Here is a 23163-nt window from a genome sequence, read left to right as displayed (position 1 = left end):
AAACACTCGGCTCAAATCAGCCCTGGTTCTTCTTTCCTTGCTCTGGCCTCACAGGAGGAGCTGGCAGTGAGCCGTGGGCCGCGCTGGTCTCAGCCAGATTTCCCGGCCAAACGCGGGAGAAGAGATGCCCTGGACCGTCCTGCTCTTTGCAGCCGGTGAGCCTGGTGCCCCTGTGCCACCCCTGCTCCGCTCCCTCCACCTCCCCAACCTTGCCTCTGCTGGGGGGTGGCAGGGAGGGTGTGTGTGTGCAGAAACCAGGTGCTGGAGAAGCTGAGCCCTGACCAATTTGCCCCAGAGCCTTGGAAATGCCCCAGGAGCACGGATTTCTCTTGTCCGGTCTCATTATCCCTACCCACATCAAGGGTACCAGAAATGCCAGCCCACCAGAGACAGCAGTGCCCACACCCCATGACTCAGCCCTACTTGACCTCTGCAGGCTCCTACCTCCAGGGCTGGGGCAACAGGAGGATCTGCTGGGGGCTCAGAGGGTGGGGCGGGGAAACTAGATAAGGGAAGGCTTGTGTGGACCTCACCTGAGCCAGGCACTCTGCCCGGGAGCCTGTGAGCAGCTGGGGAGACACTGGTCCCTCCTGCAGGAAGTCGTGCCCCAAAATCATATTATTCACCACAGCCTGGAAAACAAGATAGAACCCCTCTGCCCTCCCCTTCTCCCCTCGGTCACCCTCCCTCCTGCCACCCAGGCTCCTTGAACACACCACATCCCTTCCAGCCTGTGGCCTTTGCCCCAGACTGTCCCTCTGCCTGGAATGCTCGCCCCCAGTTCTTCCTGTGCCGTGTCTCCATGGAAGCCCTCTGTGGCTACCCTACCACCCTTGTCTCCCTGAGAAAGTCAGCCCCCACCCCTCCCCGGGGCAGGCATACCTTATCTGTCCGCATACCTTATCCGTATACCTTATCTCTCTGTCTATCTCGTCTGCTGCTCTATCCCCAGCACCTAAACAGGGCCTGGCACGTAGTCAATTCTGTTGGTCGAAGTAGTACTGAGTATAATTGCGCCGCTGTGTAACATCTACGGCCGTCATAATAAAATCACTCAAATGCAGCGATCTCTCACCACGTGCTGGGCACTCTACCCCTTCCACATCACAGTAGGGTAGGGAAGACTAGCCTCCGGTTGTACATGAAAGCCAAGGCCCAGATAGGGTGAGCCGCTTGCCCAAGGCTGCACAGCCAGGCTGGCCTCTGCTCTAACCACGCAGACAGCCTCCCCTATCTTGCTTCGCAGGCTCCTTGGCTATCCCAGCGCCATCCATCATGCTGGTGCCCCCACATCCCAGCAGCCAGGAGGACCCCATCCACATCGCATGCATGGCCCCCAGGGATTTCCCGGGGGCGAATTTCACACTGTATCAAGGGGAGGAGGTGGTGCAGCTCCTGCAGGCCCCCGCGGACCAGCTCGAGGTCATCTTCAACCTGAGTGGTGGCAGCAGGGAGGTTCCAGGGGGACCATTCCGCTGCCAGTATGGCGTGCTCGGCGAGCACAGGCAGCCTCAACTGTCGAACCTCAGTGAGCCCATGCACGTCTCCTTCCCAGGTAAGGCCCTTCCGTCATTCCTCACTGCCCCGGGCTCCATTTTCTCACCTCCGAGGCTTTGTAGGTGCTGTTCCCTCCACCTGGAAGTCATCACAGGACGAGCCACCTCTTGCAACTTGCCAGGACTTTTCTCACTTTTCCTTGTTTAATCCTCACAGTCACCCCCATGCAATGGGTACAGCCATTCTCCCCATTTTCCAGATAAGGAAACTGAGGCACAAGAGATGAAGAGACTGGCCCAGGTCACCCAGCCAGCAGGTGGCAGAGCGTTAAACCTGGCATGCGTTCACCCTCCCTGAAATCCAGGCATTAAAACTGCATGCTCTCCTGCACCCTCCCTTGAGCACCTGCTATGTACCAGGCACTGTCCTTGGCCCTGCAGGTTCAGCAGTGAATGAAACAAAGTCTCTGATGTCTCACAGTTGACATTCCGAGGGATGGGGACAAACGATAAATAAGGAGTTTGGTAAACATTCAGTCTGCCAACAGGGGACAAGGAAAGTGGCAGGGATGAAATATAGCCTGGTGAAGGGATGAAATATAGCCCCGGCAGTGAAAGCGCCAAGTCCTAACCACTGGACTGCCAGGGAATTCCCAAGGGTGTCATTTTAAATAGAGAGGAGAGTGGCCAAGGAAGGCCTCTCTGAGGAGGAAACGTTTGAGCAAAGACCTGAAGGATGAAGAGTCAGCCACGTGAGTGTCGGGGGCAGGAGTGTTCCAGGCAGAGGAAGCAGGCTGTGCAAAGGCCCTGGGGCTGGAGCGCGCCTGGTGTGTTTGAGAGACATAGAGGCGCCCCATACGGCTGAAGCATAGTGAGCAAGGGGGAAAGGTGGGGGAGATGAGGGCAGGGGGGAGGCGACGAGGACTGTGCAGGGTCCTGTGGCTGCAGTAAGGGCTCTGGCTTTTCGTCTGAGTGAGACAGAAGCCCTGGGAAGGCTGATGTCTTCCTCTGGTCTTTCCAGGAGAGGGGGCTGGGCCTGGGCTCTGGATCTAGGAGCCGGAGGGAAGGAGGAGCCTCTGGGTGGAGTCTCTGCTTCACCATCAGTCAGAATTTTCCTGCTGCAAAGAGAACTTTGTTGCCAGCAGAGGCCCACCGGCTGTGATGACAGAACAGTCTCTGTGTCCTTCCCTGGCCTCAAGTTCCACAATCAAAGGCCCCCTTCTCTCACCTTGGTCCTGTGGTCTCAGAGTGGGGAAGTGACACCCCTCCTGCCCCAGGTGAATGAATGAACAAGGGCTAACACTGAGAACACCAAGTGTGTGCCTCTCCTCCCCTCCGGGCTAGTTCCTGACCTCCACTGGGATCAGGGCATCTCCTGCTGGCTTCCCCCTCTCTCCAGGGAGGGGCAGCTGAATCTTTTGCAGAGACATTAACTGGAGCTGGGGCTTCATGCTTTTGTGGCTGACCTCTACGTGGGCCTCAGGGTCCACCATGTGGCTGGGGGTGGATGTTGTCTGACTCCCTATTACCCAGCCAGCAGGACTCTTCAGGCCACAAGTAACTGAAAACTTGACTCAAATTGGCTTCAGCGACAAAAGGGGATTTGTTGGTTCACTGAACAGCACTGACTTCAGGCATGGCTGGATCCAGGTGCTCACTGATGTCAGGAATCATGTGCCACTTCTCAGCTCCGCTTTCTTCTGTGTCTTATTCTCAGGCAGGCCCTCCCTCTCAGGGTGTCAAAATTGTACCTTGGATCCCCAGGTGTATACCCTACCAGCTTTGTAACGCTGGCCTGAGGAGTAAACCTCTCTTCCCAGTGGTCTAGCCAAAGTCCAGAAATTACTTTCATTGGCTCAGCTTGGGCAACATGCCCCTCCCTGAACCAATCAGGTTGGCCAGGGGGAGGGAATATGCTAATTGGCCAGAAACAGGTTTGCTAGATCCCCAGGGTCTAGCAACACCCAAACCAAATGGAGGAATGACAGGAGTCCCACCTTCTCCCTGCAACCCCACAGTTCCATGACCTGCCCAATCTCTCTTTTCCCATCTTCCTCTAGTGCCCACCTGGATCCTGGCACTCTCCTTGAGCCTGGCTGGAGCCTTCCTCCTCCTCGCTGGGCTGGTGACCACTGCGTTGGTCGTCAGGAAAGGTAACGGCAGGCAGAGAAAGCATGGCCCACCAGAACTTGTATATGCACTCACACTCACACCCATTTTTAGGAGCACGGTTGGGAGTCCTTACTACAAAGGTTTAGCAGTGAAGAACCTTCCAGAATTTCTATGATGGTGGTGGGCAAGGGCAATTTATATATGTATATATACATGTACATGTGTGTGTTATATATATATATATATATATATATATATATATATACATATATAAATTGTTGTAAAATATACATGGCATAAAATTTACCATTTTAACCCTTTTTAAAAAATTATTATTTTTTTGGCCACGCTGCACAGCTCGTGGGATCTTAGTTCCCTGACCAGGCATCAAACCCGGGCCCTGGCAGTGAAAGTGGATCGCCTGGGAATTCCTTTTTTTAAAAAGATTATTTTTAAATTTTTTTCATTTTAACCCTTTTTAAGTGTCCAGTTCAGCAGCATAAGTATATTCACTTTGTTGGACAACCATCGCCACCATCCATCTCCAGAACTCTTTCATCTTCCCAAACTGTAACTGTCCCCTTTAAACACCGACTCCCCGTTCCCCCTTCCCACAGCCCCTGGCACCACTGAATTCAGTCTTTAAAAACAAAATTAAGCGGGAATCCCCTGGTGGTCCAGTGGTTTGGACTCTGTGCTTTCACTGCAGGGGCCACGGGTTCTATCACTGCTCGGGGAACTAAGACCCTGCAAGCCGCATGGCGTGGACTTAAAAAAACAACAACAAAAAAAACCCAACAATTTTACATGCTCGTACCTTGTTTGAAGTTTTTACCAACATACATTGATCATGAAATTGGGGGGAAAAAAGTGTCTTCAGTAGCTCCCCTGTTGAGTGGGAAATTTGCCAGCGAAGAAGGAAAGGCTGGGCTACAAATGTATGTGGGCCTTTTGGTTTTTTGGCTTTTTGCAACCAGGATGCAACCAGGACCAAAATCTAACAAACACTTTTTTTTCTCTCCCAGTTAAAGTAAAAAACTTGCAGAAGAAACGGTGAGACCATCCCTGGAGACCCTCAGAGGGTGGTTTTGGGGAAAGAAAACTCAGTCCCAAGGCAGGAGTTCCTGATGGCCATTAAAGACTCTGATAGCTGGCCGGGTTCTGGGGGAAGAAGGGTCCTTCCAGGGCTCCACCCCAAACAGCGTCTTCTGGTGGGAGGCTGGCTTAATAGAAACAGGGGCTATTCAGGAAGCGCCTACGGTGTGCCCAGCATTGTGCTGCGGGACTCTGGACCCTGAGCTCACGTGATCCTCGTGGCAGCGCTGGAAGCAGGCACTAGGGATGGCCCCATTTTACAGATGAGGAAGCTGAGGCTTCCTCGCATCCCTTTACGGCCATTTGCCAAAATTTGCTAAGTAATCATTCTAGAAATCCACAATTATGGGAGAGGCAAGTGGTGCCCCCTGGGGTTGTGCAGCGCCCAACTTGTAGCCTGTAGACAGTGGCCCTGGTTCCTGGGCATCAGAATCTACTGCCTCCAGCCTCGGTTTCTCCCCTCTGAGAGAGGGGTGGACACCGTGCTGCCTAGTGGCAGAGAACTAGCAGTAGCCCCGGTGATGGAATCCTGACTTCACCTGGCTGTGGGGCTCCTGCGGGAGAATTTCCATCTGAGGGGATTCAGGGAGGATGCGGAGGTGGGGTGGGGAGGAAGGGCCAAGTTTGACCAGGGCTCCCTGGAACGAGCCTCCTGCCTGAGACAAGTCATCACTTTCTCCTGAAACCCTCTGCAGGGAGCGAGACTCCTGCTGGGCCCAGGTTAACTTCGCCACCACAGGTCTGTGCCTCCCCGTTCCCGTCCCTCACCGGGGTAGGGTCACTGCCTCAAAATGCCATTGGGTCTCACTACTCGCTACTGAGCCCCTTCTACAGCTGCTCACTTCCCTTAGAGTTGAGAACACACGCTCCCCTCTTTCTCCCCCATCCCCTGCCGTTTCCCGACCAGGTTCACCTTTTTTTTTTTTTTTTGGTGTGAACATCTTTCACCTCTTACCTCTCCTTGCCCCATCCTCATGCCTTTCACTCATTCTGCCCTCTGCCTAGAATACTCTTCCTCCCCGTGGTCTGTCTAAAGGTCACCTCCTTCGGGAAGCCTTCCCTGACTTCCTAGGCAGGATCTACTCTTTCTACTTACATGCCCCCAGAGCCCTGTCGTTCTTCTTACCCCTCAGTAGAAACACAATTAAGTAATAATTGCGTGCTTGGGTGTGTGACGCTTGCCTCCACCACTGGACCATCAGCTCCAAGGGGGTGGGGAACTGCACCTGTCTTGTCCACCGTCAGGGCACCCAGCTTTCACAATGCCTGGCACCGTCCTTAAATGGAGCCCCACTTGTGGTCCAGAATGTGATGTTCTGCTGGGGGTGGGGAGAGGGACCCAGCCTGTGAAGTGCAATGCCCAGGAAGGGGCTCCAAGCAGAGAAAACTCCATTCTCTGTACTTCTTTCACTGTCTCACGTATTTATTGAGCACCCCGACTATGTGCTAAGGTCTGGGGTCTCCCAAGATAACCAAGACAGAGGTGGTTTCTGTCCACAAGCCCATACTCCGGTGGGGAAACAGCCCATGGCAGGCCGGACCCTGTCTGGGCTAGGAGGCTAGTCCCCAGAGGAAGTGGTGTTGGATCAGAGACCTATAGGGGGGAGCAGGGAGTAGCTGGGTGAAGAACGGGCAACCCAGGGTGGGGGAGGAGCTGAGAGGTGTTCTGGAAAGTGGAAGTGGAGACAAGGCACCATTTTCCCAGAGGTCAGCCAGAGGTCCCTGAGGGAGGGTTCTGAGCAGTGGAGGGACACAGTTCAATTTGTAGCTGTGCATAGTGCACCCTGTAGAATGGGCTGGAAGGGGGCAAAGAGGATGAGGGGTGATGGACCTTACGCCCTTCCTCATGGTTGACTTGGGGCCTGTGGGCTTGCAGGGAGGGCCTGGGGAGGGCGGTGAGCAGGAGATCTGAACCGGCCCCCATCCTGGTCTTCTCTTTCTGTTGCAGACATGTCCTTCGATAACTCCCTGTTCACCATCTCCGTAAGTCGTCCTGTTTCTCGGTCCCGATTTTCTACTGACTGTCATGACCATGGGAAGTTTGGGGCTACCACCAGGCTGGGTTGACCTGTTTGCCTCTGAGATTCTGGGGTCTGGGAGAAGCCCAGAATCACTGAGCAGGGATTGTTTGTGAGCTGAGAGTTGGCACTGGAAAATCCCAGGGGATTGGAGGTAGGCACGTTGTCCAGGCCTTCGTGGGGCAGTGGGCAGGCCCCTGTTGCCAGCACCCCTGGTTTGTCAGTGCCTTTGCACTCAGAATGGTGACAAGGGACTCAGGGTGACCTGGTGGCTTCTTTGGGGTCATGGAGCCTTGTGACAATCTGGTGCACACTGTGGTTCGCTCCTGGTATAAAGAAAAGCCTACTTTTGTGTTCAGTTTCAGGAACTTCAGCTTAGCTGTCCCAGACATGCGTCTCCCTTTCAAGGGGGAGGGTCTCAACCCTCATTCCCATCCCCACTCCCCACCCCCTGCTTAGCAAGGGGTGTTGCTCCACCAGATCACACAGTGTCCTGGCTGGGATTTGAACCCAGGTCTATGACTCCTCTACATAGCTGCATCTTGTGATGGCCTTGGGGTACTTATTATTATTAGTTTACTAAATTAGAGATATCCGACCCCTGGACACGATGGATCAAGAAAATGTCCAGCTAGGGGAATTCCCTGGTGGTCCAGTGGTTGGGACTCCACACTTCCACTGCAGGGGGCCCAGGTTTGATCCCTGGTGGGAAAAACTAAGATCCCACATGCCATGCTGCATGGCCCGGCCAAAAAAAAAGAAAAAAGAAAAGAAAATGTGCAGCTAGCTCTTCTCCATGCAGAGAGGGGTACAGGTCTGGGGTGCAGGTGGTCCCCCTTGAGGTGGCCTCAGAAGTCCCATTTGTGTAAGTGGATGCTTTGGGACTTCAGTCAGGGAGCCTGGGGTGGAGTCAGTCTGCTTGGGGCACCATGGTGGGGAGGGGGTGGGGGGAGGTTTGGATGGGTTCAACATAGCCTTCCTGGTCATCTGGACAAGAACAAGATGAGGCCCTTCATCCCTCAGAGCTTCTTTTTTTTTTTTTTTTTTTTTTGCGGTACGCGGGCCTCTCACTGTTGTGGCCTCTCCCGCTGCAGAGCACAGCCTCCGGACGCACAGGCTCAGCGGCCATGGCTCATGAGCCCAGCCGCTCCGCGGCATGTGGGATCCTCCCGGGCCAGGGCACGAACCCGTGTCCCCTGCATCGGCAGGCCGACTCTCAACCACTGCGCCACCAGGGAAGCCCCTTCAGAGCTTCTTAATTCTACAGGGGGAGACAGACAATGCCATGTGGGGTAGGAGTGACCAGGAAGCTCACTTAGGTGGGAGATCCGGGAGGTCTCTGAGATTAGCGACAAGCAGGAGGTAGCTGCGGAGGATTGATCCAGGCTCAGGACACGTTCTTGGCACGGCCCAGTAGGGGTGCAGCGGAGTGAGGAGTAGAGAGGGGCGCCGCGCGGAATTTTGACTTTGACTTTGACCCCAAGTGAAGGGTGAGCCATGGAAGGTTCAGGGCAGAGGTGGGACTTGTCGTGATCTATGTGCTCACGGGCGCCCTCTGGCGGCTTCGTGAAGGATAGACTGTGGGGGACGGTGGACGGACGGAAGTTGGGGGACCCGGCAATGGTTCAGGCGCCAGACGTGGCGGGTAGTTTGGGCCAGTGTGTTGGCAGCGGAGGTGGAAGAAGCGAACAGATGCAGGTCAGGTAGATTCAGGGGATGGGAAACACGGCACTGATTTTGGAGTGGATGAGTGGGCCGAGGGAGAAGGAGGCGTGGCGGAGTTCCGGAGAGACAAGAGACAGGTCACCTCACTCAGTGCTGCCACAGAGCAGATGGAGACTGGACCCCAGTCACTGGCATACAGATGGTGGGAAGGAAGGGGCTTGGCACTGGCCTGTCCAGCCCTCTGAGATCTCAGCTCAGGGAACAAATCCTGAGCTGTTAAGAAAAGCCTGGCAGGTGGGGCAAGTTCTGAAACCTTCTGTGAGAAGTCACACCGCTCAAGGCACTAGCCTGGTGATTACTGCCTCCCCCGCCCCCCCGCCCCCTTTTTCTTTTCTTTTTTTTTTTAAGGCATTTAAAATGAAACGGTGGCGGGCTTCCCTGGTGGCGCAGTGGTTGACAGTCCGCCTGCCGATGCAGGGGACACGGGTTTGTGCCCCGATCCGGGAAGATCCCACATGCCGCATAGCGGCTGGGCCCGTGAGCCATGGCCGCTGAGCCTGCGCGTCCGGAGCCTGGGCTCCGCAACGGGAGAGGCCACAACAGTGAGAGGCCCGCGTACCGCAAAAAAAAAAAAAAAAAAAAAAAAAAAAAATGAAACGGTGGAAAACAGAGAAAAGGAAGGAGAAAAATAACTTATTTCAGTCCTGGTGACTTTAAAAATATATTTTTTTTAGTTAAAATTGTTTTTGACTATGAAATACATCCAAATGTAAAAATTATATACATAGTAAAATTCTCTTTCTTAATCCCTCTCCATCCACTGGTCTCCCCCTCTGCACACAGACGTACAGGTAAATCACCATTAGGAGCTTCCTGCACATACAAGCAAAGGCAAAAATAGCAAGTCTATATCCTCACTCTTTTTAACACAAATGACAGCATGCTAGCCACACTGTTATGCACGATGCTTCTTTTCCTTGACAGTAAATTCTAGTGATCTTTGCTAGTTTTTAAAAAAAATCATTGTAAAATAGACATAAAATTTACCATTTTAGTCATTTTTCAGTGTACAGTTCTGTGGCATTAAGTGTATTCATATTGTTGTACAACCATCACCACCATCATCCCCAGAACATTATCTTGCAAAACAAATCCTGTCCCGGGACTTCCCTGGCAGTCCAGTGGTTAAGACTCAGCACTTTCACTGCAGTGGCCTGGGTTCAGTCCCTGGTTGGGGAACTAAGATTCCACAAGCCACACGGTGTGGCCAGAAAAAATAAAACTCTGTCCCTATTAAACACCAACTCCCTGTTTCACCCCCACTGCAGGCCCTGGCACCCACCATTCTACTCTCTGTTTCTTTGATGGATTTGCCTATTCTGGATTTTACACAGCAATTATGCCATACAGTGTTCATATTTATGAGTCAGAGCCACCCCGGGGGGGGGTGTTGGCATTCTCCCCCATTGTACAAAAGGGGAAACTGAGGCACAAAGGGGGCCATCACACCTCATCAGGGAGAGGGGGAGCTGCGATTCGATCCCAGGCTGTCTGGTTCCCTATTCAGCAGAGAAGAAGGCAGGACAGACAGCAGGATCAGGGCGCTGAAGCTGTGTGTGTGTGTGGGGTGAGGTGAGACCTGATGGACTGGGGGAGTCTCGGGCTCAGAACATGGGGCAACCCGAGATCCTGAAACCTCAAATCACCCGGTTCTCTATTTTTCCTCCACGGACAAAGAAAATGACTTCAGAAGAAGACGCAGCCACCCAGGATGCTCCCTCAGGCTCTGCTGCGACACCTGGCAACTCTGGGACCCGGAAGAGGCCCACCTCCACGTCATCCTCACCTGAGCCCCCAGAATTCAGCACATTCCGGGCCTGCTAGGGGAGCCCTTCCCTCTGTCTGCGTGCCCTCCGTTCAGCCCTCCCCCTTGAGCTGGCTGGGCTTTGCAGGGTCTCAGTTCCCTCCAGCTACGTTGGGGACTTCTTGCTGCTGCTTCCTCAGGGCAGTGAACAGAGGAAATGAAGGGGACCCCCTGGCCTTGGGACCTTCCTCGCAGAGGAGCAGGAGTGGGAGAGGGGATGCAAGCATCTGCCTGGAGTTTGGACAGAAAGCAGGAAGCCTCTCTGGATTGCCAGCTTTTCAGACCACCACGTAAGGAGCTGTTAGGATCCCTCAGCCAGGCCATTATGAAGTCTGAGCTCTCCACACACCCCTCCTCTTTCCTTCGTCCCATGCATAACATGGTGTGGACACCATGCACACTGTCCCATGCAAAAACCCAATAACACCTGGCTTGGGTTTTTGGAGCATAGGGTACCTGGGGGTTATATTCTATGTGCCCTGCTGGCATGCCTAAGTTATTAATTATAATGCTTGGAGCTGTTCCCAAGGCCTCTGTGGAGTGTAATCCTTCAAGCCCAGGACCTCTGGGGTCCAATCACTGATTGCAGGGTGCGGGGGGAGGGGGCAGTACCCCTCAACTGCATGCAGTCAGGGTGGTGTATGGGGAGGCCCATGGGGGTGTAGGGAGGGGGGCAGTGCCATGTGGGGTCTCTGCTCAAGTCCCTGCATTGGTGAATACAGGAGGTGGAATGATGGAATGCTTGAGGAGAATGAGTAGTAAATGAGCAGGTCCAGGGACTTCCCCGCCGGACTAGTGGTTAAGACTCCTTCCCAATGCAGGCGGCACGTGTTAGATCCCTGATCGAGGAACTAAGATCCCGCAAGCGGCACGGTGGGGCCTTAAAAAAAAAAAAAAAGCAGGTACCGGGAAGAGTGGCAGCTGGAGATGGCGGGCGGCCGCAAGCACCTTTGGAAGTCACCAAAGAGGAGAGTGGGGGCCTTGGAGCAGTGGAGGGGGGACTTGGAGGGAAGATGGGTGTGTGTATCTGTGTATTGAAAGGGGCACTAGGCCCTAATCTGCTGGATTCACTGGTCAGCCATCACTGCGGGAAGGGAGAGTGAGTTGGGGTGGGGGGGAAGGGGCTAAAAGAGAGGTCCAAGAATTTTTTTGTGGGGGCGAAGACAGTGAAGGGCCAAGGATGGAGGAGGAGGGCACTGGGGGAAGCGGCTGGAGATGATGGGGAAGAGAGAAGGAGAGGTTGAGTGCTCGGAGAGGGGGCAAAGGTGCCCTGCAGAGGCCAAGTCCATGCTCAAACTGCTTTTCCAGAGGGCGCGCTGGGGGTGGAGCCACAGGCTGGGGCGTGTCCCTACGTCCTGTCCCCGCCCCTCACTCCGGCCCTCCCCAAGAACCCAGAGATTCACAAAGCGAGACCAGTGGTGGGGTGGGGAGCAGGACCGGTATAGGGGCGGGGCCTCTTCGCAGCTGGACCCCGCCCCTCAGTGAGCCGCCGTACAAAGCCGGGCGGGACCAGGGGCAGAGCCCAGCCTCAGGGGCGTGTTAGAGCCTGTCGGGCGTCAGGCCCGCCGCCGCCGTTCCCCTGGCTGGGGGAGCCACCTCACACAGCACGGCCGCTTGCGCGGGGCGGGGCTCCAGCGTGTGTCCGCACGGCCGAGCACCGCCCTTTGACGCGTGCTCCGAGCTGGGCAGCCGCGCCGCCTTACAAAGCGCGGCCAATCGGGCCGCGCCGGGCTGGGGGCGGGGCCCAGCCCTAGGGGCGTGTCTGCGCGGCCGAGCACCACTCCTGACGTACGCTCCCGCCCTCGCTGTTCCTGGCCCAAGGAGTCACCTCACAAAGCTGCGACCGCTAGCGCGGGGCGGGGCGGGACGAGGCGGGGCCGTGCCGGCCCCGCCCCCCAGCGTGCTTCCTCCCAGAGCCCAGGGCCGCCGGCAGGGGGCGCTGCGTCACGGGGCTGGACCGCAGCGGCGGTGGCGGCGAGGCGGCGCGTGGCCATCAGGCGGCGCTACCTGGCTCGGCCTCGGCCTCGGCCTGTGCGGCGGCGGCGGCGGCGGCGGCGGCGGCGGCGGCGGCGGCGGCGGCGGCAGCGGCGGCGGCCTGGGCCCGGGCGCGGCGGCGGCGGCGGCGGCGGCGGCGGGGCCTGGAGCCGGATCTAAGATGGCAGGAACGGCGGCGGCGGCGGCGGCGGCGGGGCCGGGCGTGGGCTGCGCAGGGGCGGCCGGCCCGGGTGTTACGGGGCCCTGCGGGGCAGTGTCCGTGTTCCCCGGCGCCCGCCTCCTCACCATCGGCGACGCGAACGGCGAGATCCAGCGGCACGCGGAGCAGCAGGCGCTGCGCCTCGAGGTGCGCGCCGGCCCAGACGCGGCGGGCATCGCCCTCTACAGCCGTGAGTGCGGGGCCCCAGGGCCGGGCCGAGGGCCGGGCTGCGCGCGGGGGCTGCGCACGAGGCCGGACGGGCTGGGGGCCCGGGGTGGACCGGACGCAGCCGCGGTGAGGGGACCGGGGTCCCGAGGGTGAGGGGCCCTGATCCTTGGGGGCCTGGTATGGGCTCCGTGGTGCCGGGCCGAGGGAGCTGGATGTGAGGGATCCCCGAGTGAGGGGTGTGGAGGAACGGTGTCAAAAGGGCAGAAAGAGAAAAGAGGGCGTGAGTGGTGGCCAGAGGTGAGGTGCCCCGAGCGGGAAATGGGGGAGTAGTGAGGGCCCTGAGATTGGGAGGGGGTGGGCAGGAAGTGGGGGGCCGAGAGTGCAAAGTAAGAATTCGGAGGAAGCCGGGGGTGGGGGGGGCTGGGTGGGAGGGGAGGGGGCCTGGGCGTGGGAGAGGTGGGAGTCTGTGGGCGGGTGTGGCCGCTCTAGCGGGGAGGAGGGAGGGGTGTGGGCAGCCTCTGGCTATCTCAGGGGACCCTATGGACTGCCAAGGACGGTTGGAAAGTGGTGCCCAGTCTGGGGGGACCTGGAGCACCCTGTGCCACTCATCTGGAGGGCTTGGCCTTCCGGATCCCCGATTGGGAAACTTCTAGGTCTGGGGAGAGGGGTCCTGCGAGGGTGGTGCGAGCTGCTGTGTGTGCGCCTCGTGGAAACGTGGACGGGGAGGGCCCCTATCTGGATGCCCAGCTCCGAAGTAAGAGGTAACACGGACTCCTCCCTGGCCACGGTCTTCCGATCTTCCTTTCTGGGGATGTGAGAAGCTGGTTACATTTTCTGAAGCTAGTTTCAAAACTGACATTAAGGTGGAAAAAAAAAAATCACAAATGTGTTTGCCAAGGACCTTGCGTCTTTGTAGTTCATCCTTTTTCTTTTTCTTGTTACTCTTTCTTATCAGTTCTCTCCGGTCACGATTCCTCCTTCACATTTTTAAAAAAATTAATTAATTAATTGTTGGCAGTGTTGGGTCTTCATTGCTACGCGTGGGGTTTCTCTAGTTGTGGTGAGCGGGGGCTACTCTTAGTTTCGGTGTGCGGGCTTCTCATTGCGGTGGCTTCTCTTGTTGCAGGCGCGCGGGCTTCAGTAATTGTGGCACGTGGGCTCAGCAGTTGTGGCTCGCCGAGTCTAGAGCACAGGCTCAGTAGTTGTAGCGCACGGGCTTAGTTGCTCCTCGGCATGTGGGATCTTCCCAGGCCAGGGATCGAACCCGTGTCCCTTGCATTGGCAGGCAGATTCTTAACCACTGCACCACCAGGGAAGTACCTCCTCCTTCACATTTTGTTATTCTGCTACACTCAGCTTGGTCTCTCTGGGTTTCTTGCACTGATGCTTTGTGGAGTCACTGAGGGAGCCTCTCCTGGCTTTGGCCTGTGTGAGTTTTTTGCCACTTTGGGAACGGGGATTTTCTGAAGGGAAGTGTGTGGAGCAGTTGGTTCCCACACAGGATTCTCTCCACACCTCAACTTGGAAACCCCAAAATAAAGGAGCTGTGCGTCTGTCCCCAGCGTCGCACCTCTTTTTGCTGGGGCAGAGCTGGGTCTTCTTGGATCAGATGAGGAGAAAGAAGGGTATCCTCGGTGGGCATCGGAGCTCAGGACAGACACTCAAGCTCAGCAGGATCCCCCAGATCACAAGCTTGGCCATTCATTCAACATGCATTAATGGGGTACAGAACAAAGAAGGGCAGTGTTTCTCAAACTAGGGTTCCAGGGCTGATCCGCAAAGGAGTTCCAGGGGAGGTGGTTTATCTTTGGTAAATAAACTTGATTTTAGAACAGTTTTAGATTGATAGAATTACTAGGAAGATAATACAGAGCGTTCTCATATACTCTACACATAGTCTCCTCTCTTTACATGTTTCTCCAGGAGAGTTTTTACTTTTGTGTTTTTGTTTTGTGGATCTACTTGGAATTGTTACTAGTTACAAAGGGAACACTTCCCTTTTTAGAGGTCATTCATAACTGGAGCGATCGTCAAGAGGAGAAAGTCCATGTTTCTCAAAGTGAGAGCCTCAGTCTGAAATTATTTCAGACCCCTGATGATAAAGTCTCAGAGGTCTGAAATAATTTTTTCCTCTTTAGGCTCAAGTAACATTAGTGTGAGGTATTAGTGTAAAAGTATGGGTTCTGGAGTTGGCCAAAGCTGGTTGTATTAGTTTTCCAGGGTTGCCGTAACAAACTTGGTGGCTTAAACCAACGGGAATGTATTCTCTCATAGTTCATGGGCAGAAGTCCAAAATCAAGGTGTCGGCTGGGCCACACTCGCTCCACAGGCTCCAGAGGAGGATCCTTTCTTGCCTCTTCCAGCTTCCAGTGACTCCAGGCGTTGGTTGGCTGGAGGCCACAGAAATCCAGTCTCTGCCTCTGGCTTCACATGGCTGTTCCCCTGTGTCTCTGTGCCTTTTCCTGTAAGGTCACCTGTTGCTGGATTTAGGGCCCACCCTAAATCCATTATCTTAGATCCTTAATTATGTCTGTAAAGACCCTTTTTCTAAGTAAAGTCATATCCACAGGTTCCGGGGGTTAGGGCTTGGACATATTTCGGGGGGCATCTACTACGTGGGCTAGACTGGTGCCCTGAGGGTAGTTGTGGGTCTCTGTGCCTCAGTTTCCTCGATGGTAGAATGGAGGTGATGGCAGGACTGTGGCACAGCGTGTTTGCTCTATGAACGAACACTTCTTCTTTGGAGGCAGCACCTGCTCCGGTAAAGGCCTGGTGATGGCCTCAAAGTTGGTCGGGTTACTGCTCAGGGCGGGGCAGCCCTGGTTCCTGAGCCAGCTCCGCCTGGGGAGCACGGGCCTCCGGGGAAGAACTTCTCAGAAGTCTGCCGGGGGAGTGCAAAGTCCTGGATCAGAGATCAGGCCCGGCCTGCTGGGTGTGGAGGGCTGGCTGACGGTCCCCTGGAAAAAGGCAGAGATGGTCCAGCCACTGGGGGGACTTAGGGGTGAACCACGCTGCTGCTGGGAGCTTTAGGCTTTCTCTCGGGATGAACTTCGTCCCTGGCTTCAGCATTTCCCAACCTGGACCCTTCTGGGACCCGAATGCTTTGGCCAGGTGAGAAGGCTTCAGGAACCCTGTTGCGCTCACCTGTCCCTCGTGAGGCGAGGTCTTGCGAGCCACTGGTGATTCCAGATCCCGGGCATTCGCCTCTGTGGGTGGAGCTGGGGTGGGAGCGGGTGGGCGGTCGACCGAGACATCCGCCCGAATCTCCCAGTGTCTCACATCTGGGAGCTGAGGGTCCTGAACGTGGAGTGTGACTGGTGTGAGTCACCAGCTACGTGGCCTTGAACTAGCCATTTCACCTGTAGCAGCCCTGTAGCGACACCTGTACACGTCTTCCGTTTCCTCACCTGCGATGGGAATAGTGCCACTGGGGGCCCGGGCATGCGGGGGAGGTGCAGCACGGGGTTGTGGAGCAGGGTGTCCGGCGGTGAAGGGTAGATCTGTCTATAGATGTTATCAGTGGTGATGCTACTGGCGTGGAATGGTGAAGAGCTGGCTTTTCTAGGAGGGAGTCCCTTATGCTGTGGGGCTGCCCAGCTGCCTTGCACCCGCAGCAGATGGGAGGGGGGCCCCTGGGCTGCCACCTCTGTCTCAGGCAGCAGGGCTGGGAGATGGGTGTGGGTAGCAGGACAGCCAGCCCCTTTCCTTGACGTTTGCCCGCTCCCTGTGGGAAGGAGGACAGCTGAGGAAGGTCCCGTCCCAGTCACCCTGCAGTGAATGGTGACCCTCCCCACCCCTTCTTTTTTTTTTTTTTTTTTTGGCCTCGTGGCTTGCAGGATCTTAGTTCCCTGACCAGGGTTCGAACCCGGGCCCCCGGCAGTGAAAGTGCAGAGTCCTAACCTCTGGACCACCAGGGAATTCCCTCCCCCACCCCTTCTTGCCACTTGATGTCACCCTGGCCCGCGTCCATGGGATTGGCTAAATGGCAACTACCGAAACTGGGCCGTTTTCCTTGGGCAGAGTTGCCGGCTTCCCGGGCCTTGAGGAAGCTTTGGCACAGGCTCTGGAGCCCTTGGACATGGGCTGCCATCCCCTTGCAGGGAGGCAGCTCCTCGGAAAGCCCATCGTGGGGCGGCGAGCAGAACAGACTCTCAGTTCCTCAGCCCCGTGGCGGCCTTTCTGGAGCTGACTGTGCTGCTTTTCTCTTTCGGTCCTCTGACCTGTCCCCGCTGCATTGGCTAGGAAGGGATGTATGGCAGGGCTGGCTCTGACGGGCTAAATTTCAGTTCGTGGGGGACGTGCCAGGGGTGGAAACCCCAGAGAAAAACCCTCTGTAAAAGCAAGGTGAAGCATGACCTGCTGCTCTGGAATCAGGACCCTGTGACTTCCTTCAGTCACCTTCCTGGTAGCCCACACCCCCGGTAGCTGCGGCAGGGGGGTGGTAGTGAGAGGGTTTGGAAGAGTTTGTCCTCCACCCAGCCTTGAGGACATTCAGTGTCAAGCTGGGGGGAAGACCCAGAAAGTTACACCAAAAGGCATTCACGTTTCAGTGGTGCCTGCTAGTTGCTGCTGGCTGCTGTCATTTATTGAGCACTTACTGTGTGCCAGGCCCTGCTTAAACCAGTGTTGACAGACCCAAATGCTTGACTTTGGGGGCAGCTGGGGAAAGGATAATAATATAAAGCAGGGCCTGTGGGCAAGCTATGGCCTGTGGACCAGATCGGGCCTGTGGCCAATTTTTTAACCGGTGACGGCTAAGGGCGGTTTGTACATTTTTTAAAAAATTAATTAATTAATTAATTTTTGGCTGTGTTGGGTCTTCGTTGCTGTGCCCGGGCTTTCTCTAATTGTGGCGAACGGGGGCTACTCTTCGTTGCGGTGCACGGGCTTCTCATTGAGGTGGCTTCTCTTGTTGCGGAACACGGGCTCTAGGCGTGCGGGCTCCAGTAGTTGTGGTGCACGGGCTCAGTAGTTGTGGCACGTGGGCTCAGTAGTTGTGGCTTGCGGGCTGTAGAGCGCAGGCTCAGTAGTTGTGGTGCACGGGCTTAGTTGCTCCGTGGCATGTGGGATCTTCCCGGACCAGGGCTCGAACCCGTGTCCCCTGCATTGGCAGGCGGATTCTTTTTTTTTTTTTTTTTTTTTTTTGCGGTATGCGGGCCTCTCACTGTTGTGGCCTCTCCCGTTGCGGAGCACAGGCTCTGGACACACAGGCTCAGCAGCCATGGCTCACAGGCCCAGCTGCTCCGCGGCATGTGGGATCTTCCCGGACCGGGGCACGAACCCGTGTCCCCTGCATCGGCAGGTGGACTCTCAACCACTGCGCCACCAGGGAAGCCCGCAGGCGGATTCTTAACCACTGAGCCACCAGGGAAGTCCCGGTTTGTACATTTTTGAAGTGTTGATTAAAAAGAAAAAAGACAACCCAAGGAAGAATATTCAACCAAGACCATAGAGTTCTGCAAAACCTAAGATGTTTACTTACTGGCCCATGACAGAAAAAGCTTGCACACCCCTGGGATAAATGAATGAAACAGGCAGGAGGAGGGGGGACTTGGGGACTCAGCCCCAGCCAGGGTTGGCAGATCTGCCACAGCTTAAGAGAAACTGAAAAGCCCTTCTTTGTGTAGGTCTGTTTGTTTTGATTGTGAGGTGTCCTGATTGCTCAGGCCAGATAGAGTACACTTTCTGGACTGTGTGGGTCAGTTAGACTAATAGGTGTGGCCCTTGCTGTGTGTTACCACTGGTCTTTAGAACAGTTCTGGGAGGTCGGCACACCACTCCCATTTTACTGCTGGAAAAGCAGGGGTGAAAGGGCTTGACCAAATAACATGGCTGGCAGGCAGCAGAGCTGACTTTGGAGTTCACGGCTGTTGGACCCTCTGCTCACTGCAGAGTGGTTCAGTGGAAAAGGGTGGTCAGGATTCAGTTTATCTGTGCATAACAGAAACCCAAAGTGGCAATGGCTTAAACAAGATGGCAATTCATTTCTTGTGCTTTCGTCCTGAAGCCTTGGAGGTTGGCAGACCAGGGCTGGTGTGGAAGCTCTGCTCCAGGACGTCCTTGGACCCAGGTCCTTCCAGCTAACCCCTCTCCCACATCCGGGGTTTGGGTCTTGTCATCATGGATCAACATGGCGGCTGGAGTCCAGCTATTACACCCTGGTTTTCAGACAGCAGGATAAAGAAGGGGACAAAGGATGCCAAGAGCATTGCCAGGTGTCTGTTAGGGAAGGTTCCCAGGGCCCTGCTTCTGCTTGCATACCATTGGCTAGAATGCAGTCACATGGCCACCACTAGCTGCAAGGGAGCCTGGGAAATGTAGTCTTTAGTCTGAGCAGCCCTGTACTCAGCTAATTTCAGGGTTTCTCTTTCAGTGGGAGAAAGGGGAAACAGACATTGGGAGACAGTCACCTTGGCCACAGTAGGTAGGATGTGGATGTAGCCACCAGCGTTGGGAAGGATACTCCTGGATTGTGGAAAGATGCTCAAGTGGGGGGTGGGGACAGTAGTCTGGTGTGGAGCAAAAGGGTCCCTTGGAGGAGCTAAAGGATGGGTAACAAGGTTGGGCCCAGGTCACTTTCCCCGAGTGACAGGGCCTTTTCCTTTATGCGGTCAGGAGCGGCCTGCCATTTTTCACGGGGGCCTAACATGATAAGAATGGTATTTCTGAAGATTGCTCTAGCAGCAGGTTACGCTGTAGACGGGAGCAAGGAGAGAGAAGCCTGCAGAAGCTTCCAGGCGAGAGAATGCAACAGAAATGTAACCTAATAGTTTCACCTTAGTCTGCCCCTGAAGCGTGTCAGAGGCCAGGAGTCATGTTATGGAACAAAAGGTGAATTCTGCCCAGGGCAAAGGCAAAGGGCAGATGGCAGAGGCCATGACCCATGGCCAGGGGTCGTGAGTGACCTGCCTGCAGGGTTAGCTCCACTGTGTGGTTAAAAGGAGACTCCCAGTATTTTAAAAATCAGAGGATTTCACATCAAAATCTGGCTTTGTACTTCTGAAAAAGCAGAAAGGCTGGCAGTCCTGGGCCTTCACACCCCGAGGCTGAGTTGGATGGCAGCGCTGCCTTCAGAAGGGGAAGGGGCAGGCACCCCACACGGCTAGAGTCCCTTCCCTGCTTGCTGCTGCCCAGCACAGGCCTCGCACCAGGAGCCATTTGCCCTCTCACTCGCAGCGCTCTGTCTCCTTTCTTTTCTTTTTTTTAAATTTCATTTCTGGCTGCATTGGGTCTTTGTTGCTGTGTGCAGGCTTTCTCTAGTTGCGGTGAGTGGGGGCTACTCTTCGTTGCGGTGCGTGGGCTTCTCATTGCAGTGGCTTCTCTTGCTGTGGAACACGGGCTCAAGGCATGCAGACTCAGTAGTTGTGGCTCATGGGCTCTAGAGCACAGGCTCAGTAGTTGTGATGCATGGGTTTAGTTGCTCTGCGGGATGTGGGATCTGTGCAGTGGTTTGTTTCTTAAAATAGAGAGGCATTTCTCTGAACCCAGGTTTCCATTGGGGGTGGGAAAATGTTTCTTACCCTTAGCCCACACCCTTCTTCGTCCCCCATCCCTTTCTCTAGGCGGCTGAGTTGGAGCCCCGTGGAGCTGGGGGCTGTTACCCCAGTCCAAGTTGACCTGGCTTCCAGTCCCGAGCCCTGCCCACTGCCCACCTCCGAAGCCCCTCCCCTTCCTCACCTCTCTCTGCACCTGTGTAGCCCACAGGCCCTCACTGGCAATTTGGAAGTCTAAAAGGTATGAAAACCTAACTTCTTACTCATTTGACAGCAAGCTCTAACCTGACCCAAACTGGGGCACAATTCCCCCCTGAGCTGCCACGTGGGGCTCCCTGTAATCTCTGGGTATCCAGTTTAGAATGACGGTTCCCGCTTTTGGCTGCAAGACTGTGCTCGGTTCTGGACGATTCCTATAGTTTGCTGGGGATAATCCACGTTATCTGAACCTTGTTCACTTTCTTCAGATCTGAAGAGTTTGTAATCTGAAACACACTGGGCCGCACGTGTTTCAGGCAGGGACTAAGGGCCTGGCGCGGTACCCCCGTTGGGGTTGCTTGGGCCCATGCGTGAGATCACAGGTGGAAAGTGGCCGGCGTCGAGAGCGGCACCTGGCAGGAAGCTCAGGCGTTAGGTGTGGGGGCCTGCGTGAGGTGGGCGTGCAGGGCCTTTTGGCAGAAGGAGGAGTATGGTGTGAACTCAGGTGATTCTGTGCTGCCTTCTGGGAGCAGGTCATATCTAGCAGAATGGGGGAGGCAAGAGAACCCTTGGCGGCAGGTGAGGCTCCTTGCCTGGGGAGCCTGAGGAGGCACCTGAGGAGGTGGTGAGTTTGCCAGGACGTCGGGAGAAATACCCATCCCAGATGGGGGGAGGCGGGGTTGGAGGGCCAGACCTGGGCCAGACTTGGCCGCTCCCATGGAGAGTGGAGGCTGGGAGGGGCTTCAGGCAGCTCAGAGCTGAGACTCTGAACCCGAAGTCCTTGGATGGCCCCTGGGAGGGGGTTGTCCCATGATCCCTTGAAATTATATGCCGCTTGCATAAGGGTAGAGGAACAAGAGTCCATAGCTGGGACCTCAGAGGAGCCTCGCCGGAGGCAACACTTCTAAAATGCCTATTAGGTCTGTGTGCTCCTGGTAGACTGTGGCTGTGACGCTGCGGTTGGTTCTCTGTGCATTTTTGCGGGGAGAGGCTCCCTTGCTTTTGATCCTCCTCAGAGGGATCTGTGACCCAAGAAAGGCTGACAGCCACTGAGTTCAGCAGCAGATAGGGGAGTGAAGTGGGTGCCCCTGGCTCGTAAGGGGTGGTCAGTGGGAGAAGTGGGGTGTGTGTGTGTGTGTGTGTCCCGTCCTCAGACGGGGAGTGACTTTGAAAGGCAGGAATGCCAAGGGCAGGTCACTGGATTTCAGGAGGGGCAGCCCCATCCGAGGGCTGGGGTGGGGGAGGGAACCCAGGCAGATGGCAGGTCTGGGGAAGGCTGGGTGGAGAGTGGGAGAGCGACCCAGGACAGCAGGGCCCACCAGCAGTTCTCTGAAAATGGGGAGATCTGAACTTTCATTCTTTCAGCCAGAAACGTATTCAGAGTGGACTTGCTGTTGCATTGTGGTCGTTACCATTTGTCTAACTTTAAACAGCAAAACTTTACTGAGCATCCATCGCGTGCCAGGTTCTGTTTTAGGAGCTGAGGTTAAGCACGTGGGCCCACACTTGTGGGTCTTGGGGTGTGTGTGTGTGACAGGCATTAAGTCTGCAGGCACCCGCTAGTGTTCAGCGCCTTGGAGGAGGTAAAACGTACTGAGGCTTGAGAGTGCGAGGGGAGGGGCTGCTCAAAGTGAGGGGCAGGAAGGGGTTGGTCACAGATGGTCGTTGCTCAAAATGGGGCGTTAACGCCACCAGGAGAAGCGCAGGTGAGGCAGTGCCTCACCATCGGCGTGACTGCTCTGTGCCTCAGTTTCCTCGGCTGTAAAACGGGAATCTTGGTAGCCTCTACCTTGGAGGGTTGTTATGAGTTGTGAGCTAATAGAAGTAAAGTGCTTAAAATAGTGTCTGCTACTCAGCAGGTGGGAAGAGCTGCTGGGGAGTGAGCCTGTGGGCCCGCATGGCCAAGGACAGCCGGGGGCCAGTGTGGCTGGAGCAGAGTGCGTAGGGGGAGGGCCGGGCCCCAGCAAGGGGCTTGGCGTTTATTCCCAGAGTGTTGGGGAGGGAAGCGACACCTGTGGTTGTGTCTGGGCTCAAGCCCAGTTCTGTCCCCTGTCCTTTCCTGGCAGGGTGATCCTGGGCGAATGACTCAGCCTCCCAGATCTCAGCTTCCTTGTTGGTGGGGAGGTTCCACTGAGGGGCTTGGCTGGTGCCAGGTGATCACCTGTGCCCGGACTGTAGGCACGCTCCTAGTTTCGGGGAGCAGAGAAAAGGCGGAGTAAGAACTCCTCTCATTTTTGTTGGGGGGAAGTGGCCCAGGAGCCAGTCTGAAGAGAATGGGGCAGGAGGCCACCAACCGGAGAGAGTTGAGGTGGGAAGGAGGCAAGTCCCAGGGCAGGGGGCAGTGGCTTAGCTGGGGTCTGCTGTATCTCTGGGTCAGTCCTGCTCTCCTGGGTCCCTGTCTTTCGGCCAGGCCAAGGGACAGGCCTGCTTTGCATTCCTGGCTTGGAATGCCCGCCCTTCTCCCTCCTGGTCTGCAGCAGTCCTCTCCAGAGTCAGAAGCAGCTGGAGGTCATGATTAGCATAGGCCGTGGAACCTTATCTGACTTGACCTTGTGACCCTGGCCAAGTGACCCTAGTTCTCACTCGTTTCTTCCTGGAGCATGGAGAGTGGTCTTGGGGGCTGGTATTAGCCCTGCACACACAGCAGGTGAATGACATGGTGTAAGATATCATTGGTCTCCTAAACCTGCTGTGTGGTCTGGAAGAGGTGATTGTGAAACCCCCAGACAGGTACAGGAGGAGCTGGGAAGGGCACAAGGAGGTAGCCTTGGAGATCCTGCCCAAGCCCCTCCAGGTCCCGAATGACTCACTTTGTGCATTCACCCTCCTGTTTTCTCACTTCCGGGACTTGCTTGGGAAG

General features: G+C 55.8%; 2 protein-coding genes across 2 annotated transcripts in view; both read left to right on the top strand.

Annotated features, from left to right (window-relative positions):
- The first annotated feature begins 124 nt into the window (after positions 1–124).
- C3H19orf38 (chromosome 3 C19orf38 homolog) lies at positions 125–10270 on the top strand. Its single transcript, XM_065873827.1, has 7 exons — positions 125–155; positions 1247–1555; positions 3557–3649; positions 4634–4661; positions 5399–5442; positions 6652–6686; positions 10124–10270. The coding sequence occupies exons 1-7, from the start codon at positions 125–127 to the stop codon at positions 10268–10270; spliced, it is 687 nt and encodes a 228-aa protein (XP_065729899.1).
- A 907-nt stretch (positions 10271–11177) lies between these two features.
- The window catches only part of CARM1 (coactivator associated arginine methyltransferase 1), a 41264-nt gene continuing 29278 nt past the window's right edge, over positions 11178–23163 (top strand). Inside the window, exons 1-2 of the mRNA XM_065873825.1 lie at positions 11178–11239; positions 11811–12634. Of these exons, the coding sequence (XP_065729897.1) occupies positions 11178–11239; positions 11811–12634 (886 nt within the window). The remainder of the gene's footprint in view (positions 11240–11810; positions 12635–23163) is intronic.

The sequence above is a fragment of the Phocoena phocoena genome, chromosome 3 (assembly GCF_963924675.1).
Source record: "Phocoena phocoena chromosome 3, mPhoPho1.1, whole genome shotgun sequence".
Classification (NCBI taxonomy): Eukaryota; Metazoa; Chordata; class Mammalia; order Artiodactyla; family Phocoenidae; genus Phocoena; species Phocoena phocoena.
The sequence above is the reverse complement of the archived record's forward strand: the minus strand, read 5'-3'. Positions and strand labels throughout refer to the sequence as shown.

What these genes read in the sequence shown, in the direction of transcription:
- C3H19orf38 (XM_065873827.1), top strand. Translation starts at nt 125, where the DNA reads ATGCCCTGGACCGTCCTGCTCTTTGCAGCCG. An exon ending in CGTCCTGCTCTTTGCAGCCG is followed by an intron (nt 156 to 1,246) that starts GTGAGCCTGGTG and finishes CTTGCTTCGCAG; the next exon opens with GCTCCTTGGCTATCCCAGCG. An exon ending in TGCGTTGGTCGTCAGGAAAG is followed by an intron (nt 3,650 to 4,633) that starts GTAACGGCAGGC and finishes TTTCTCTCCCAG; the next exon opens with TTAAAGTAAAAAACTTGCAG.